Source organism: Poecilia reticulata, chromosome 22, assembly GCF_904066995.2.
Source record: "Poecilia reticulata chromosome 22, P_reticulata-male-v2, whole genome shotgun sequence".
NCBI lineage: Eukaryota > Metazoa > Chordata > Actinopteri > Cyprinodontiformes > Poeciliidae > Poecilia > Poecilia reticulata.
The window spans coordinates 12,931,202-12,950,207 of record NC_088851.1 but is presented as its reverse complement, the minus strand read 5'-3'; the positions used below and the strand labels follow the sequence as shown (position 1 = coordinate 12,950,207).

General features: G+C 38.3%; 2 protein-coding genes across 7 annotated transcripts in view; both read right to left on the bottom strand.

Moving 5' to 3' along the window:
• The window catches only part of rock2a (rho-associated, coiled-coil containing protein kinase 2a), a 36,931-nt gene extending 33,265 nt beyond the window's left edge, over positions 1–3,666 (bottom strand). The window contains exon 1 of one of the 2 annotated variants that reach the window (XR_532614.3): positions 2,826–3,666. Coding sequence is in view for 1 of the 2 variants with exons in the window: in XM_008399697.3 (XP_008397919.2) it covers positions 2,826–2,924 (99 nt within the window). In the remaining variant the exon portion in view is untranslated. The remainder of the gene's footprint in view (positions 1–2,825) is intronic. The other variant, XM_008399697.3, reaches the window with a different exon arrangement.
• Positions 3,667–5,769: 2,103 nt separating this feature from the next.
• Positions 5,770–19,006, bottom strand: part of sobpa (sine oculis binding protein homolog (Drosophila) a) — a 42,217-nt gene continuing 28,980 nt past the window's right edge. For all 5 annotated transcript variants that reach the window (XM_081603394.1, XM_008399698.3, XM_008399700.3 and 2 more), the window contains 2 exons: positions 14,049–16,023; positions 5,770–10,310 (listed from right to left, as the gene is read on the bottom strand). In XM_081603394.1, coding sequence (XP_081459520.1) covers positions 14,050–16,023 — 1,974 coding nt within the window. In that variant the 3' untranslated portion in view covers positions 5,770–10,310; position 14,049. The remainder of the gene's footprint in view (positions 10,311–14,048; positions 16,024–19,006) is intronic.

Genomic DNA, 19,006 nt, shown 5'->3' with positions numbered 1-19,006 from the left:
GCTCCCTGCTAACCCTGCCGCTAGCCTTCCAGTGCGTCTCTTTCTTCGCAGTGAACAGATCATCTGGTCTTTACCAGGTGCTGAAATGATTTAAATCCAACTTCAAATGCACAAAAACAACAGATTCCACACGGTCCATTTATTAAACAAAGATTACGCTAAAATAAAAAAGCTGTGCAAACATCAAAGCCCAGCCTTTCTGCTTTTAGAGGATTTAAGAGGGAATATAGCAGCCAGGTGCTGCTAAACAAACCACTTGATTAAATGATGTGTGACTGACCACCTCTATAAAAGAAAACTTTTTGAGCATTGTTGCTCTGGAACAAACAGGTGAGTGATAACACAACTTCAAGGTGGAAAAACATTAGTGGCGACCTTAGAGCAGGTCGAGCGTCAAAGTCCTGAAACTTTTAACTGCGTCTCTGTTCCAACACAACCCGAGTCAAATGAGCAGGGCCTGTATTCACAGAATCTTAAGACTAAAAGTAGCTCCTAGTTACCTCATTTTATGAAAAATCATTGAATTTCTGTTATTCTACGATTTTCCTTAGAACTTTACCTCTGTAAAGTAAAAGGTATTTAAAGAGCTGCTAAAGTGACAAAGTGTTAGGAAATTTGAGGAGGACCAAGATGACAGGGAAGATGGCAGAAAGGAGACATGTTCTCGGTCAAATGGACAGATCTGTGTCAACAGCACACATTGCTTTTTGATGCTGTGTGGCAATTCATTCAGTTTTGCATCTATAGTCATCATCATGACACACTCTTTTTAATCCGGCCCAGATTCAGTGATTGGATCATTTCTATCAACTCGTTACTGGGGGGTGCATTTGCACATTTGTGCCTCATTTAATAGTATCAACCAATCTCAGTCTAAACTAGAACTTATTGACTATTTTTTCCAGAAACTCTATAAGTAAAAGCTACCAGGCCATGTTCTATTTTTAAGTGTAATTTCAATGACAGGAGTGGTTTGGTGCACACTCCTCACCAGTTGGAGGCAGTAATGCTCTATTAAGTTGTTTGCCAACCGCCAATCAATCAATTAGTAGAAGAGCCCATCACAGTCCCTAGAAGACAGCATCACACCTCTCAATGGGGCCAACCACACCTTCTCACTAAGATAGAACTTCCTGCTGTGTTCTTGCTCAAAGTTGCTCTCAGTAGCTGACTGAATCACGCTTAAGGTATGACTCCTTGGCAGGAATTTTTAGGCTGAGATAGGATCTCTCTGAGGACTGAGAATCTTTGAGAAAACGGGCTCTGGTCATTAGCAGGACTATGTAGAACCAGACCGCATGCTGAGGATGCAAGAAGAGTGTTGGACAAGGGACATACCTACATGTTGCAGGACACCGGCTCTTAAGGTTTGAGACATCTGCCTGAGAGAAAAAAAACTGTTGCTACTTAATAATCCGGGAACTATTACAAACTATTGGAAAGCCATCATTCTCCAGAGAAAAATACTGGCCACAAGTGAAACACATTTGCCAGTTGCCAGTCAGAGTGTGAAGCAAGGTCAGAGTGTGAAATGCTCAGAGAAGTGAGAATATACTTCACAGACTTTACAGATCTGAGTTCGCATTTTAAATGTTAAAGTTCATGACAGGATAGTTAGAAAAAGACAGAACAGGTATGGCATGTTTAGAGGGGTTCAAGGTTTCTATCTCTAGCTGTCATTGGATACAACTGGACTGGCTGTCAGAGACTAAAAGGACAACCATTCATTTATGCATAAACGCACACCTAAGGTTTTTAGAGAAAACCCATGAATGCATGGAGAGAACATGTAAACTCCATGCAAAAGACCCTTGGTCAGGTTTTCAACCCACAAGCTTCTTGCATCAATGCTACAACTCCACCACCATGCACCCCACCAAGTTTAGTGGCCATCATGTTGGGAGTATTTCTACAGCTTCATGCACTATAATAACTGTGTGTCTTTCAGGTATGGTAGTGGAAATGTGTTAACTTGGGCTTGGGCACCTTACGGCCATTGAATCTAGTAAATCTGAAATGCTGAAGCTCGACTCAAACTACTTTCAACTCATCAACATGACAATAATCCCAAACATGGAAGCAAATATTGAACAGATTTGCTGCAGAAATCAACATCCAGATCCAAACCTATTGCAATGCTGTGGTGGGATGCTAAGAAAAAGGCACAGAAACACATTTCTGCAAACCTTAACGAACTAAAGCAACACTGGAAATAAGAGTGAGCCATAATTCTTCCAAAGCAATGATTTGTTAGAAAACATAGAGTAAGTGACTAAAGTTACTGCTGCTAAACTTGGTTTTATCATGTCCACAGAACCAAAAGACTGTTTATTTTGGTCTCACATTAATAATTTTGCGTATTCCTTTATCAAAATAAATAATGTCAGTGACAAATATGTTGTTGTTGATGGAATATTTTGACAACTGTTTGGAAAGTAAGCTCCAAAAGAGAGAACTGGTTTTACCAGAGACAGTGTGCAACCGGTTATTAACCTCATGTGCAGACATAACAGGGGTACAGGCGGGAGTTTTGGCCGGAAATATTAGTCCCAGAGAGCACTCCAGCAGCGACATTCTCCTGCAGTTAATCCTAATCTGCAGACACGCTTCAAAGAGCCCCAAACTGCACTGTCTGCTCTGCGTCTTAACTATTAATCAGGCCTGTCTGAAGTGCATCCACAGCCTCCTTCCAACCGTGCCTTTATTAAAGGTGAACATTACATCAAGGTGTCCGATTTCTCTGAGGTGCTCACTGCCAAAAGTGTGCATATATGTGTCTTAGGTTACAGACACCATCATTAATAAACCATTCCAAGCAGACTTACCAGCAAACTTTCCAGGTTTATGGCTGATCTGGGGTCTCTGATCATGTCCTCCAGCCTCTTCAGCCGGTTTTCCATCCTCTTCTCGGCGCCCAGTGACATGGCTGATGAAAACAAAGTTTCTCTGGGATTAATAACAAAGTTTTCCCCCTGAACTGTGTGGAGTTTACATGGGAGCCCCTCTTTTGTTCCTGGCTAACGGCCGGAGGCCTGGAGGAGCAGCCTTTGGGCTCTCAGCCCACCCAAATAGCTCCAAACTGGAATACTGACCAAAAAACGTAAAACAAAAGTGGGTTTAAATATTCCCAAAATGAGCTCTCCAAATCTAGTGACTAAGCTAGTTTCGATTGTTTCAATAGGACAACGGTGTTGAGTTTTCACCTCCCGTTGAGTGAAAGATGCATTTTTCCCCTCAACTCGGTTTGAAAGTTTGAATTTGGAGATAGCAACAGGCAGCAGGGCGTTTTCTCAGCGCCTCCCCTTAGCTTCTTTCCTCCCTCTGTGGGTTTCGACCGCTTAGAAATCCAGACTTTAGAAGAAAATTCCGCCATTCAACACCGTCCGAGTCGCAGTTTGTCCGCGCCGCTGTCACAAGTCACCCGAAAAGCGGCTGTTATGTCCGTTCTCTGGCAAACAACACTTCCCCGTCTGAAATTCTTCAAGCATTTTCTCGTTTATCCTCCTCCTCTTCTTCCCTCCTCCTCCTCTCCTCGACTTAAACACGGCCACAGGGATGGACACAGAGGGGAGGAAAGTTTGGAGTCTTATCCGTAGAGAGAAGCCCTCCTTCTAGCACACTTTGCATCTACTGAAGTCGAAGTGTCTCTCCTCCCCCTGACATCAACGCAAAAGGACTCAATTTCCCATAAGCCCCTCTGCCCTGTCCGCCAATATGGATGGTTGGTGTTTTGAGCCTCTCAACAGAATGCAGAACGAACAGAAACAGTTTCCTCATTGTAAAATTTAAACGATTGAGCAAAACTAATTTCACCATGACCAGACATTTAAATGTAACATAAAAACACAGTCTTTTTTTATTTTTTTATTTTTGCCGTTTAATATTAGTTTAGAATAACTATTCCTTTTTAGTTTGGTTAGGGTTATCACAATGCCAGAATAATGAAAGAGATTATTTTTAGAAAAGTTCTTAAGCTTTCTTATAAACAGATTAAATAGTGTGATTACGTTATTACTGATCAATTGGATGGTGATGATAAAATACAGAAAGATGGATGAGCTGCGATAGTGGTGGAAAAGGCCCAAGGAAACGAACAGCTACTAAACCTTCAGCTCCTTTAAAAATGTTTGAAATCTAACACAGCCATATAGTTTTACATTTGTCTAATTAGAATGGGAATACGTTTAAATTTGATTTAATCTGTCCATGTTGACCGCTGGAGATAGGAACATGCACACCTTGCGACCCCAGAAGGTATAAGCATGTTGGAGAATGGATAGATGTTTCGCTATAAATAAATAAATTAAAATATTTTAAAATGTTTAATATTCAAATTTAAAATGCAAACAAACTGACAAGTTTCTTTGTGAATGTGCAAAGACATCGTAGTTGGTTTTTTGTTTTACCATAGCTACAATCGGATGCTATAAATTTGATCTTTGTTTTTGACCTTCAGTTTTTTCACACATACACCTCAGCAAATAACAACCAATTATCAGTGATGATCTTAATAGGAAGAGGGATCTCTAAATCATATTCTGCTCATGGCCAGCCCTGGGCCACATGATAATGACACTCTTACCAGTTTCAGCCAACATCTTCACAACCTCTTTAACCATTGTCTGGGATTAATATGCACATTTTGCAGCAAAACACATTTGTCTCTTGGACACAGAAGCTGTTTTCACCCTGTAAAGTATACGACTAATAATGGAATAAAAATATCTTCCTGAAATATTGTCTGACAGTATGACATTTTTATCATGATCTATTTATTACAAGAGAGCAGTATCTCTGTTTGATGTTAAGTCAGACCAAGCCTCTTTAGTTTTTTAACTCTGAATAAGGTCTGACTTAAAAAAAAGAAGATTATAAATATGTTGTAGACTATATATAACCCATATTAATAAAAATGTATGAATATTATGAATGCATTTGTTTAATTTGCAGTTTGTCAACTTCTTCCTGAGAATACGCTCTAATACTCTATTACCACAAGAGGGCGCTACAGACCACACCATTCACTTTTTTAAACGCAGAGCAGTGAAAGGATATCAAATAAAATATTAACTTTTGACTTTTGTACCAATTTGTGGAATTTAACCATTAGTTTATTTCGACCTTTGACTCACACTCAGCACAAATTAGTCTGCACAAATATATGCTGACAATTTTATATATATATATATATATATATATATATATATATATATATATATATATATATATATATATATATATATATATATATATATATATATAAAAAATCTAATAATAAATCTGATAATAAATGAGACAGAGTCTCTTTATATTGTCAAAAAATCCAACTGCCCCCAGAAAGTTTAGCCAGATGAAGATCACTTGTTTTACTGTCGGGGTGATGCGGTAAAACCAAACAGCATAATCTGAGTTCCATTCTGTTGCGTCTAATAGGAAGGTGACAGTGCAGCATTTACAATTGCCACATTAAAAATAGTAAAATGACAACAAAAAAAACAATAATTGAGGAGAGTGTTGTAAGGATTAGGCCAGCAATTTGCCCCATACCCCATAGCTACCTCTCGGTGGTGCCATTGTTTAAGAATTTCTACAGAAGTCAAACAAAAAGAAATGGATGAAGTTGCTTACTTTTCCTCGCCTCTTATATTCACCCAGTATCAATTCTTTCCATCTGTTCTTTTTAAGTACATAGCTATATACAATATGTTATAAAATACTGAATTTATGACTAGTATGTGTACTAATGGACAGAAAATGACTGAAATACCATTGTGTGTGCCTCTTATTTATTTCTCTTCATGAGTAATTCACTTTAATTAAACAATAACTGTTACAACACAAAATTTGTTTGTTTTTTTTTCTCCAAAGCAAGTTTGGCCACATGTTATGTACAAAGTCATAATAAAAAGTCCTCCTTTTGTCAGCAATGCCTCCAGTTTAAAAATTGAAGGTCAGGTTCATGTCAAACTGTCTCTTTCCTATTATTTGCAAATTCAAAACATGTTGACAATAAATAATACCGTAAAATGCACACAAAAAGATTGACAGTCCACCACGAGTTCATAACGTCGCACATATTGCATGTTGGGGAGGAGAGGGACTGAGGAACATTGAGATTTTCTTCTTAGCAAAAATGTGACAGTTCATACAAGTTACAGAAAAAAGCTGATCATCTATACATTGACACTAGCAAGATAACAAAGTTGTTTCCTTTTGTACAAAGAAGGGAGAGTTGTCTTTACAAGCAAAGATCATTGTCTAGCTGTGGAGATTATACAAGCAAGATTTAAGGCAACTTCTCTGTTGTTTTTGAAACACAAGGGCATTGTATCCCGTTTATTTATTTTTTTTGTCTGTCGAGCACTTGTTTTCTTTTTATTCTTTTTTTTTCCAGCTTGGAGTTAGTTGCATTGCATAATCCAGACTTCTGAAGTAGGCCTGTATTTTGTAATCAAAAAGGAATGCTGGAGATTCATCATGACTCTTGCAGCTATTGAGAAAGATGGATTCATTTGTCTAAAATTAGACTCCCATATCTTCAATGCTTGCTTCAAATAAAAAGGATATACCCCTTATGCCACCAGCATAGCATAGGGACGAGTAGAAGCAGTCAGAACTTGGCATTTTGTCAAAGTCTGGGAGTATAAAAGGTGTCAACATGAAGGGAAAAGCAAACATAGTGATCCATGTTTAGGACATCATCAAAACAAGACATTTAGGTTTCAGAGAAAGAAAAATCCCAACAAGTTAGACTTGACATTTAAATTATTTGTGGCACCAGAATCAAAGAGCAGGAAACAAATCCAGCACTCGTCTCCAAAAGAGCTATTCTTTGAGGCAATTAAGCAAAAGGGAGTGTTACAACAACAAAAATAGAACAGTGGATTTTATAAAAAAATTAACTTTGCAATTACAATTGCATGAAGAAAATTGGCCTTTGTTTTCTTTCAGAAATGTTTGACACTTTGTGTTTTTACAGGGTTCACTTAAATTCACATGTCACTTGTTTGTAAGTACAAACTCCAAATTGATGTTATATTCTGTTTGCTGACGATGTGCATTTGTGCACATTAAGAATAATTTCTTCCTCTGACTTTGATTTTTAGAGTTCTATGCAAAGAAGAAAAAATAGGAAACTTAAACACTGTATTTGTTCCCCCCTGTTGCTTGCAGAAAAGTAGAGCAGAAGCTTTTGCAAAGTCTGACACTGACCTGAGGCAGACAGTAGGTTAAACCTAAATGCCCACCTCACTGCTCACAGATACAGTTACATGCAGTGTAATCTCAGCCGGAGTTTCTGTTTGCAACTGCCTCACAAACTTGTACATGGTTACATTTATGAAGCCTGTCAGACACGAGTTTGCATACTTTTTATGTGTGAGCTAAGAGCAAATGTTGGGCCTCTTTCAGGTACAACTCAATAGTGGATAAAATGTATGCTACAAGACAAACAAAAAGAATATCTGGGATTACCAAGTTAGTGCATTGGGTACTCTTTTGTTATCTTTGTTGACTATAAGTACCATTTTAAAAGTAATGTGGTGTTTAAAGCCATTCTTAATTTATGGTGTGCCTAGTTTTTCTTCGCATAAGTAGTTTTAATAGCCAACTATTAGGTCTAATATGAGAAAGATGACTTTACAAAATAAAACCAGGTTTCATGTTTTGTCTCTGAACACCAGAGTGCAGTGTATCTCACCACTGGAAATGTAGACTGACTTCTGGCTTCATTTAACTGAATGCAAGTCGAACTGGATGGGAGACAGTTCAAACACACAAAGGACAAAATTGCTTTACAATTAAAAATTTAAATAAAAAAAAACATGTTGGCTAAACAACATTAGATAATTTAATACGGACTGTAGAGGAAACATTTTACAACAGACCTAAAACCGTGTTCAGTTATATAGAAACAAATCAATCAAAGACCGATTGCTGGTTAGTAAATTAAATGTTCACATGCTTATTCTTAATATCTGATGTATTTCTTTAGTTTTATATGTTTAGCAATTGTTGTGTTATTGATATGTATTTTATTGTAAGTCCTGCTGCTTTGAAGAGCAGGTCTCCCTCGAAACAGATCTTAATTTGAAAAAAGACATTTTACCCAGACCAATAAAGAATAAATTAAACTTGGTGATTAGTGCTGAGTTAGCTATTATCTAAATAGGCCTATATCTAAAGTTTTTGTAGTAGTTGAGTCTTAATTAAATTGTGTAGCAAAATTATAGTTCCATTGCTAATATTTAAAGTAAAATTATTAATAATAAAAATGAACCAGTTAGCATCTGTGACTAATTAACTCCATAGCATTTTACTAGTACACATTAGCACTTAGCTTTAATATATGGTCATATCTAGTTTAATAACTATTTTATAATAATTACAGTTAATTTGCTGACAGTTTTCCCTCACAGTTAAAGTTGATATTGTTTAACAGAACTACTGATTTGGAAGGGATAAGTTAATGGTCAATTGTACATGAGATGCAGAAAAAAAGAAACATTGCTAAATAGGTTATTAGCATTGAAAGATTGAATTTTAGTCAATTGTTTAATGAGGGCATATGTTTCATTTTTCAAATAGTTCATGATTTATGAACAATGTATTTTTGTTTCTATTTGAAATAAGCTAGAATATTATGGAAGTTATCATCATTGGCTGATCATCATTAGCCCTACCCATTCGGTTTCTAATTGCTACTGATTAATCATTAGCAACTAGCCAGTAATTAATTGAATAAGTAATGATTTATTAATAGTCAGTTTAATGCCATCAAAATGTAATCTTGGTTTATTGCTACACAGTCACTGATTTGGTAAACATAAATTAATGATTATTTTCAAATGGGATAGGGGGAAAAAATATAAACTTGCAACTGAGCAATTAGCCTTTAGCTACTGATGTTTTTCTGAGTGAATTTAATGACTAAGAAGTGATTGTTAAAGGATAGTTGGTCATTATTTAATAGGAACAAATTATTAAACAGCTAAACATTTATTAAACCTATTCGTTTTAAAGGAGACATGAACAAAAGCAGACATTTACCAATGTCCCATTTCTGTTAGTAGTTACTTCAAGGCTTGTTTCATGCTCATTTTAAATTGACAATTAAGACATTATTGGTTAATGATTAGCAATTTAATAAAATGTGAAGATGAATAAATTGCAAAAGTAAATAGCAGTTTTTTCGTAATTTGTTTCTAAATAGTTTCTTTGTAACTCTGTTAACTTTACAAAGCTTAAATGGGTGAATTTCGTTTTCCCAGTTTTCCCTCACAGTTAAAGATTGAGATTTATAAAAAGGCTATCCCTCCCCTGACACCAATAAAAGTGAACATGAGCATCAATGTTAACAAAGATGTTAAACGCAAATTTCCAAGACTGAGGTTGGCAGATTTTCTACATCACCTTTCCAGATTAATTTAGGAGCACAGAAAGGCTTAACATGTCCTCAATAAGAAGAGCCTGAGCAAAGATTAGCCCATGCCCATTGCTTTTATGATATTAATGAAAGTCAATTTTGATAACTCTGTTTTTTGTGTGCAATAATGCATGTAGAGAAAAAGTCTGAACAGCAGATGGCTAGTGACATTAACACTGTCCCCATTTCATCAATTTGATGTTTTTATCCAACCAAACAGCAAGTGTAGATATTCAAGAGTATTTATGACTCCTCTCATTAGAAATTAGCTGCATGAACTGTTCTGATGTTTGTTTCTAGTTCCAATTTATCTGTATTTTAAAATGTGTGAGTTTAAAAAGGATCAAACAAAATACGAGAGCAAACATTTAGTACCTTGGTTATAGTGTCATCTCTTTTCAATGCTTTTCACAGGTTTGATGCTGACTTCTGAATATCACAGGATGCTCCATAGTAAAAAAAATATATATAAACAGAGCTTGTGTTGAAGGGGGGCGAAGCGCAGATTGAATCTTTAAATAATGATGCAACCAGCGGGGGTGTGGACGCCTGTGAATCCTCCTGTTGCAAGAATTTACTGTCTCCGAGTTAAAGGTCAAGAAGTCCTGGTGGCCAAAACGTCCCTTATATATAAAATTCGGCCCTCAAAGAGTGACATAAAGACAAGAGGAGCCCTGTCTCCTCTGCTTTCATACACCTCATTTAATTTTCTTTAATTCTCGTCAGTCTCGAAAGGCGATTAGTTGTGCTGGTAGATGGTGAGATGACAACAACCTATATGTGCGTGTGTGAATGTGAGGAGTGGTGTAGCTTGGAGTGATGGGATTTAGAGGTTGGGGGTAGATAGGTGAGTCGCTGATGGCACTGCGGTCATAAGAGCATCCATCTGTGAAAGAGAGAGGGAGGACAATGAGACAGAGTCGAGGTTGTTTTGATCAATTTATGACCAGCTTTTAAAGAGAAAATCTTGTGGAAAATCTTGTGGACTGCGACAGACTGGCGACCTGTCCAGGGTGACCCCGCCTCTCGCCCGGAACGTTAGCTGGAGATGGGCACCAGCAACCCTCCCGACCCCACTAAGGCACAAGGGTGTAAGGAAAATGGATGCATGGATGCATGGATGGATGGATGGATGGATGGATGGATGGATGGATGGATGGATGGATGGATGGATGGATGGATGGATGGATGGATGGATGGATGGATGGATGGATGGATGGATGGATGGATGGATGGATGGATGGATTAATTTTTTAATCTTCATTAAGTTTTGAGCTTTCACGTCCAACTATGGTCAAAAGTTTACATGCACTCCTCATGGGCTTGATATCTCACTATCTTTATGGACTTTTTACCGGGTAGAATGAATGTAAAACAATATGAAACCTAAATTATTCTTAGAAACAAGAATGAGATCGGTAATCCACATAGACAAACTTAAACAGATAAGATAAGATAAGATAAGATAAGATAAGATAAGATAAGATAAGATAAGATAAGATAAGATAAGATAAGATAAGATAAGATAAGATAAGATAAGATAAGATAAGATAAGATAAGATAAGATAAGTTCATTTATGAGTCTCCTATAGGAGAAATGTGTCCAAGAAGTAGTGCAAGGCTACATTACAACAATAAAAATAAAAACAATATTTCAAAAAAAAAATGACCATAGATACTTAAAAGCAAAATAAATACAAAAGAATTAAAAATACATAAAAATTGGCAGTACAACCCCATAACCATCTCATTTCCATTCACATACAATGCATTACCTTCATACAATTTATAATATAATATAATATAATATAATATAATATAATATAATATAATATAATATAATATAATATAATATAATATAATATAATATAATATAATATAATATAATATAATATAATATAATATAATATAATCCATCCATTTTCTTCCACCCTTGTCCCGTAGTGGGGTCGGGAGGGTTGCTGATGCCCATCTCCAGCTAACGTTCCGGGCAAGAGGCGGGGTTCACCCTGGACAGGTCGCAGGGCAACACAGAGACACACAGGACACACAACCATGCACACACACACTCACACCTAGGGAGAATTTAGACAGACCAATTAACCTAACAGTCATGTTTTTGGACTGTGGGAGGAAACCGGAGTACCTGGAGAAAACCCACGCATGCACAGGGAGAACATGCAAACTCCATGCAGAAAGACCGGGGCCGGGAATTGAACCCAGAGCCTTCTTGCTGCAAGGCAACAGCTCTACCAACTGCGCCACTGTGCAACCCCTATAATATAATATAATATAATATAATATAATATAATATAATATAATATAATATAATATAATATAATATAATATAATATAATATAATATAATATAATATAATTTTTTTTGCTATTGTCACTAAATCCTTAAGCTTTAATCTCATTCTCAAAGAAAATATGTCTGACTTGAGGAAGAAGAGCCAAAACATTGGGTTATGCAGTTTAAAAAAGCAATTTTACTAAACACACGGAAACTGCATGCACAACTCTTAATTTGAAGAAATAAAATACATAAATAATCTGCGTAGTACACAATTTAATGTAAATGTAACTTTAGATTGTGAAAAATTTAATTAATATCAAATGAACTGGACAAAGTCATACATTATACAGCAATAATCTGGTTTCAGTGGTAAATTGTACAATCCCACCTACTGCCCCTTTTAATTGAATGTTTCTCAGAAAGTTGCACAGGTTTTAGTAACCAAAAATGAGCTTTTTTCCAGAACATACAGTTCAGTGAAAGTTCTTGATTTCCTGTCATTGAACCAGCTTTAAAGCACAATCCACACATTTTGTCATTAAAACAAATGAAATAATCATGGTAAATACTAGTCATGGTAAATAACTAATGCCTTAGCATTTTTCTATGAAATAAAAAATATTTTTGGAAGACCATTGAAGTATTTGGACTTTCCAATGTCAGTCTTCATAAGAAATAAACCTTCACTTGTCTGATTATTACAGCGTATTAATTCTGTTCATTTTAGCTGCTGGCTGCAGGGCTTGATTTCCCTCTTCTGTCGTCACTAATTGATTTCATTCAGAGCACTCGCCTCGTGCCACCCTAACCTGAATTTGCCTTTAAATTGCTCAAAATTGCAGTTTCATTTAATTAGTATTCAATAAGCCAAGGAATGTGGCATCAACGGTAGTGTAAATGTGCAGAATGGGTCTTTTGACAAGAAAAGGTTTTCATTTTGGTGATCGAGAATGCGATCTAACAAGTTTTAAACGCTCATTTTGTTTGGAAAATTAATGTGTGGGCTAAACATCCTATTCACCAGGATGCTATTGAATCAGACACCTTTCAAAAATGTTCTCCACAAGAGTTCCCTAGGTGACATTCAAACAGATCTCCCTGTCGCAGCATTCACGTAATGCTGAGAAAAATCATTTCATTCTTTTTTTCCACTTCTTTTTTCCAAAGTCTGAAGTCACACTGTGTCTACCCAAAAATCAAGCAGCACACTGTGTCACTCTGATTAATCTTTGTCACTGCACCTGAACAATCTAAGATGACAGAAAAGAGTGCAGACTGTTTTATTATTAGTCTACAAAAGAAGAGAAAATGTCTGAGTAAAGGATATTTTATAGACATTTTATAGACAGACATCACATTCTGACTATCCATCCATCCACAAAAACAAATCCCCTCAACACCTTTGCTGTGCGAGTTATTCTGCCCATGAACCTTATGAACAGCATCAGGGACAAAGGGGGACTTTGAGTCTGACGCTCTCCGACACTGATCGTACAGGGACCCAACAGCCTATATCAAAGGCCAAAAGTACTCCCAAAGTACTCCCAAAGTACCGTCATAGGGTTCTTTGATGGGCATGTTTGAACACGTTCTCCAAGTCCAATTGCCTGGTTACCGTTTTGCTTACACCTGTGAGCACCGATATCCAAGTTCGCCTCAGTCTCAAAGAACCGTATGTCCTTTTTTTAAAAGTTAAACATTAACATGTGAAAAAAGGTTAAAAACAATATTTTTTTATGGCACTTTACATAGATAGTAAAATCTTTCTATTCCACTTGTCAAGTGCTTTTCATGTACCACTTCTGTGTGATGCTACCAAATTATCCGGAAACATGTGACTCGAGGGTTTTGCTTTGGCTGAAAAGAATAAAATCAAAGCCTACCAAAGAACAAATGTGATTTAAAACACTGGCTACTAGAACTTTGAACACATTAATCATACTTAACACTACTCTGTTCTGCTGATCAACACATGGTCTAACATCTCTCGGTTGTCAATTGTGGAAGTTGATTTGTGTCACAGGATGAATTTTATCCACTGATTCACAACAAAATAGTATAACTAGTTTGTTTAGATTAAGTTGAATTTGTTAAATCAATTTGTTAAATATGATAAAATTAGACAGCAGCTGGTTTGATCGGTGATACCGAGAAAATGACAGCGCTAGATAACCTTATCACTTCACCCTCCTTATATAGCAAAAATAAGAAATCCTGCAACCTTGGAATTAACTCGCAAATTGCAGGTAACGGTAATGGCCCATGGCAAAATGTTGATGTGAGATTCCCTAGAAGTGTTATTTTGATAATATCAAAATTCACTTACCTCACTTGTTTTGATTGCGGATTCGCAGACACCTCCTCTTCAGCGGCGGCTCCAGCTCAGGGCTCCCACCGGCTGACAGCGGTGCGCTGATGGAGCAGGACAGGATGGCTGTCTTGTCGGCGGCAGGCTTTGGCACAGGCTGGATGACGACACAACCTCCTGCTGAGAGAAGTGGCAGGGCGTAGGCGTGTTCACCCTCCTCCATGCTGGAGTCAGGGTCTTGCTTACTGTCCACTTTTGTGTCCACTTTCTCATCTTGTGCTGATATTCTTTTCCCTGCCTCACCCACCGAACAATTGTTTTCTTTCAGTGCCTCGCGCTCCAGATCACCATTATTTGGCGGGTTCTCCCCATCCCTCTCTCCTTTTCGGTCTGGATTGAGAAGGGAATGCCATCCAGTGCCATTGACTATTACATTACAAGGGGCAACAGAGTTAGCTTGGAGCTGAGGAAGGGCTAACGACTGAGTCCGTAATGATGTAGGCAAGAGCGCTGGTTTAAAATTAGGACTTATTTGACTCTCTGGAAGATCAGTTTTGCTGGAAGGTTGCACTGCAGAGTCCAATGACTTAAGGTGTTTGCCAGTGTCCAGTTCTGTAAAACTGCCCTGTGGTAAAAGAGCGTTCTCTGCGTTACTACCTACACATTCCCTCCCAAACCCATCAGCTGGTGGAGATCTTGATTCCTCCACTTTGACCTGGACTCCAGCGAGCATGGTCTGAATGAGGTGCTGCTGGCCTGGCTTTTGGCCCACAGTTAGGTCAATTACACCATCAATCAGTCCAGAGCCACTGGAAAGACAAAGACTGCCTGGATTATCCTCTGCCTTCACAGTCAAGTCCATGAACGCTGTCCTGCTTCTCTCACCAGGTACAGGAGAAACCTGTTCTCCACCAGCTGGCTCTGTCTTGTGGTCCCCTTTGTCACTTCCAGAAGAACTTGGAGAGTGAGCCCTAGAGGATGATGCTTCTGAAGAATCTGGAGCGCTGTGGACAGAACTACTGCTTTCTGGTTGGTCCCTCGAAGACTTGGAGTTAAAAGGGATTGGGATTGGAATAGGTATTGGAACTGGGAGAGGTACAATAACTGGGTAAGGGACCAACAGAGTTGGTGGGGGTACCAATGGGGCTAAGGACGGCATGCCAAAGTTCATCATTGGGGGCAAAGGGATGGGTCCGTTGGGCATCATGTTGACAGGAGGAAAAGGGGGTAGACCTGGTATAGGTAGGCCAGGGTGAGGAGGGATCATACCTGGATTAGGATTGGATGGATGGTGGAGGTGTGGAGAAAGGAGGGGTCTGTGCATGGGGCTTGATGCTGGACCAAGGGCTCTTGGGGGAGGAGGTGGACCAATCCCAGGGATTATGGGGTTTGAAAGTGGGCTGTTAGGTCCCCCTGGATGAGCAGAGGGGCGAAGAAATGGCGGTCGGATCTGCTGCATCATTTGATGTTCCATGAACAGAGGCAGGGGCATAGGTCCTCTGGGTGTCATCACCATGGGTGGGCTGCCAGAGGGAACCCCCACCGGTGGGTGCAAAGAAACAGGTGGAGGGGGAAGTGTTGGGCTTTCATGAGGTCTAGGTGTGGGGATTTTGGCTGAAGTGGATGAGGACGGGGAACACACAGCTGCTGTTTCTGACGGTGAGGTGGCAGAGGAAGTGGAGGAGACCAAGGCAGAGGTGCTAGAATGGCCCCCTGGTGAAGGAGCCTTACGCCGAAGATCTGTTAGTGGCGTTCCCCAGGATTCAGGAGTCAGCAGCTGCACCCCTCCACTGCACTCTGGCTTTCCCTCCCCTCCAGCTCCATGACCGGGGTTACACAATGCTCCAGGCAGGGCAGCCTGAGTTTCCTTGTAGAAAATGTCCATTTTATACTGGTTCAGGCATTTGGCACTGCAGAACTGCAGCCTGCGCTCACCAGCACCAAAGTCCAGGTACTCCTTAGTGTGGCGAATATGTTTGCACCAGTCACACACCTGCAAAAAACACAGCACATAAGATATGTAAATTGTCATGTACATATAGTACAGCACAATGTTATATCATTATCATCTTACTTAAGGAGTAAGTTCATTTATATTTGTAAATACGCATCCCCCATTTGCTTTTAACAACTCTACATTTACAGAAGTGAATGCAGACATAACAATGTTCTGCTGCTATGCAACTGAGGTGACTGTCTTTAACAATCTGCCCACGCAACAAGTTCTCATTTGCACTTTCTGTTGGCCTGAAAGAGACACTCACTCTCAGTCCTGTGGGAGACCAAGGACTCTGATACAGCTGCAAGATATTTTCCCTCAGTTTCCTTCAACAAAAGGATTTGAATATTGTGCCAACTTAGTAGTAAATGCAGTAAAATACATATGGCAGCTTCTAGCAGGTGTCTAATTGAACAAATCTACAGGAAGACTGGGAACAATATCCAAATCATGTCATTTTGGACATTCAGAGTATATTGCTAGTCATTCCATTAATTTCTGCTTTGATCTGAAGTAACAACATGGTATTCCACAAAAATACATTAAAGTGTTTGGTTTTAAAAGCTACAAACTGAAAACAAGAATCACCCAGTTTTTGATTCATAGTGAAAAATAAAGAACGAACCCCCAATTTTATAGTTTTTTAAAGACAAAATGAAATAGATGTTCTTTTATTTGTATTTTTTCTTCGTTTTTGTGTCACAGGATCACAAAATAATAATCAGGTGAATTTTCCGAAGTTCTAGTGAATTATGAAAGTGTTTTAAGAGCCCTTTCATTGGGGTGATATAATAAATGTTCCCTTAGAGATTTAATCTGTTTAAGCACCGATGACTGTTCCAGGAAGTCCAAAATTAACCCAGAACATATAAACAGAAATATTTCAATGGGAAAAGACAAAACACATGTCCTAAGTTTAAGCATTTTTACAAGGTAGAGAAAAAGGTGCTGTAAACCTGATTTACATTTTTTCATTCATGTACTGAAGCACTTTTGAAGTCTCAAATTGTTCTTCAAATGCTTTTACATCATTATACTGCTAGTGAAGAAAGTGCAATGTTTAATTTGTTTACTGTATTTGCAACCCATGACATCATACAATCTGTGTGTAATTTATGAAAACAAATGTCATTAGCTATCAATAATGATTGCTTCAGTTTATTCTTTCAGTTTGTATTGGAATACATATTATCTTAGAAACTTTAATTTGAAACGGTGTGATATTTATCTTTCAATCTGTCAAAACATATTAATAAATACAAATATTTTTTGTCCATATTGCTCAGTCGTAGACAACGTCAAGCATGGTGCAGGTAGGGCAACAGTCTTATGAGAGTTGATGGAACCATGAGTTCTTTTCCATACAACAAAATCCTGAGGGAGAATTTCCTCGTGACCTTTAGTTCAAGTGTACTTAGGTTATGCAGCAAGACGATGATCTAAAATAACTAAAATGTCTACATGGCTTTAAAAAAAACTACCATAAAAAATATAAAGTCTTGTAAAGATCTTGTTGAAATTCTGGACTCAAGAGCCATTTCCTTTAATAGTTTTATATTTACTGAGGTTATCCAAGTCTATTAAACAGTTAATGGTATGAAAAAAATAAGTGTGAATCACACACTTTTTTTTCTATAAAAATAGACGTACATAATACATTTCTGTTGCCTTTTCATCTAATTGTTATTTTATACAGCGACATGGAATCCAAATGTGTGTTGGCTCGTCTTAAATGTGAAGTTTTATAACCACTGCAGTGGCGCTGATCCCCAAAACAGGCTGCTGCAATCTTTCATCAACACCTTCACAGTGCAAAAATGTGAGCATTTTTCTTGACAGAAGAGAATGAATGTGACCCCCGGTGGAGCAGATAGCAGTGGGCGAGCCCCGAACACGGCGACGCTCGTCAGGCCACACACAGCTCACTCTGTCAGCTCTGGGAGGAGTGGCAGGTCCTCACTGGAGATAATTAAGGCATTAATCAGTTGTCAGACCCTTCAGCGACATCCATCCATCATACAGACCCTTTTGCCCCCCTGCTGAATGTTAATAAGTTGAAGGATGCAACTGGGAAGCGGATAAACTCGTGTTTTACATGGTGCAAAGCAACACTGGTCTATTAGAAAGAATCAGGTCTGACAGTGGCTTAAAAAGATTAAGTCAGAAAGGCTGTCTATGTGCATGCATTTGTAAAATAAACATTATCTGCTACAACTTTGCAAATATTTTGTGTTTTTAAGTAATCGTACAAGATAGAGTAAGAAGTTACACGCATGGTGACATAACCATAGAACAGATCTGAGACATAGTTTCATACATATCCACTAAAAGTCATTTTAATTTTAGATGCTTTAACTGTTCAATTAGTCCCACTAATCCAATGAGGCGTAACAGAGTAAAAGTCCAAGAAGTGTTCTCACAAGTTGAGTTTTATATTCCTAGACCTCGGATATTTTAAATTATAAATGCACTGAAATTTTCCTCGACTCGGAAAGACAGACGGAGAGCACTTAACGACTTTCTGCACTGTGAGTGAAAATTTCACCGAGCATTACGCTAATGGAGTTGTGCTTTCTCCTTCCCTCTCGTCTCGCTCCACACTCCTGCACACAGATGTTTGCAGTTCAGCCTAATTACGGCCATTTATTTCCACCGTGGCCAACGAGCCAGCGTTGGTGGTGTACTTTAGCCATTTGCATTACAGTTATCTGGCTTGGAAAAGAAGCAGCCGTTCTTCCTCCTCTCACCTTCTGAACCGACAACGAGAAGGGAGAAAATTAGGAAGAGCCAGATGGGCCTTGTTAAAAGGTTGTGGGGCAGGAGGAAAGTGTTTTTGATGCAACAAGTTGCATAGCTATGCCGGAAAGTTTTAGTAACTGAAGAAGTATTTACAGATTTAAAACAACTGCAGGAGATAAAGAGGGGGTTTCAGAGAAGTAAATGGTAAGATTATGGTGAATCAAAGGAAACAAATCAT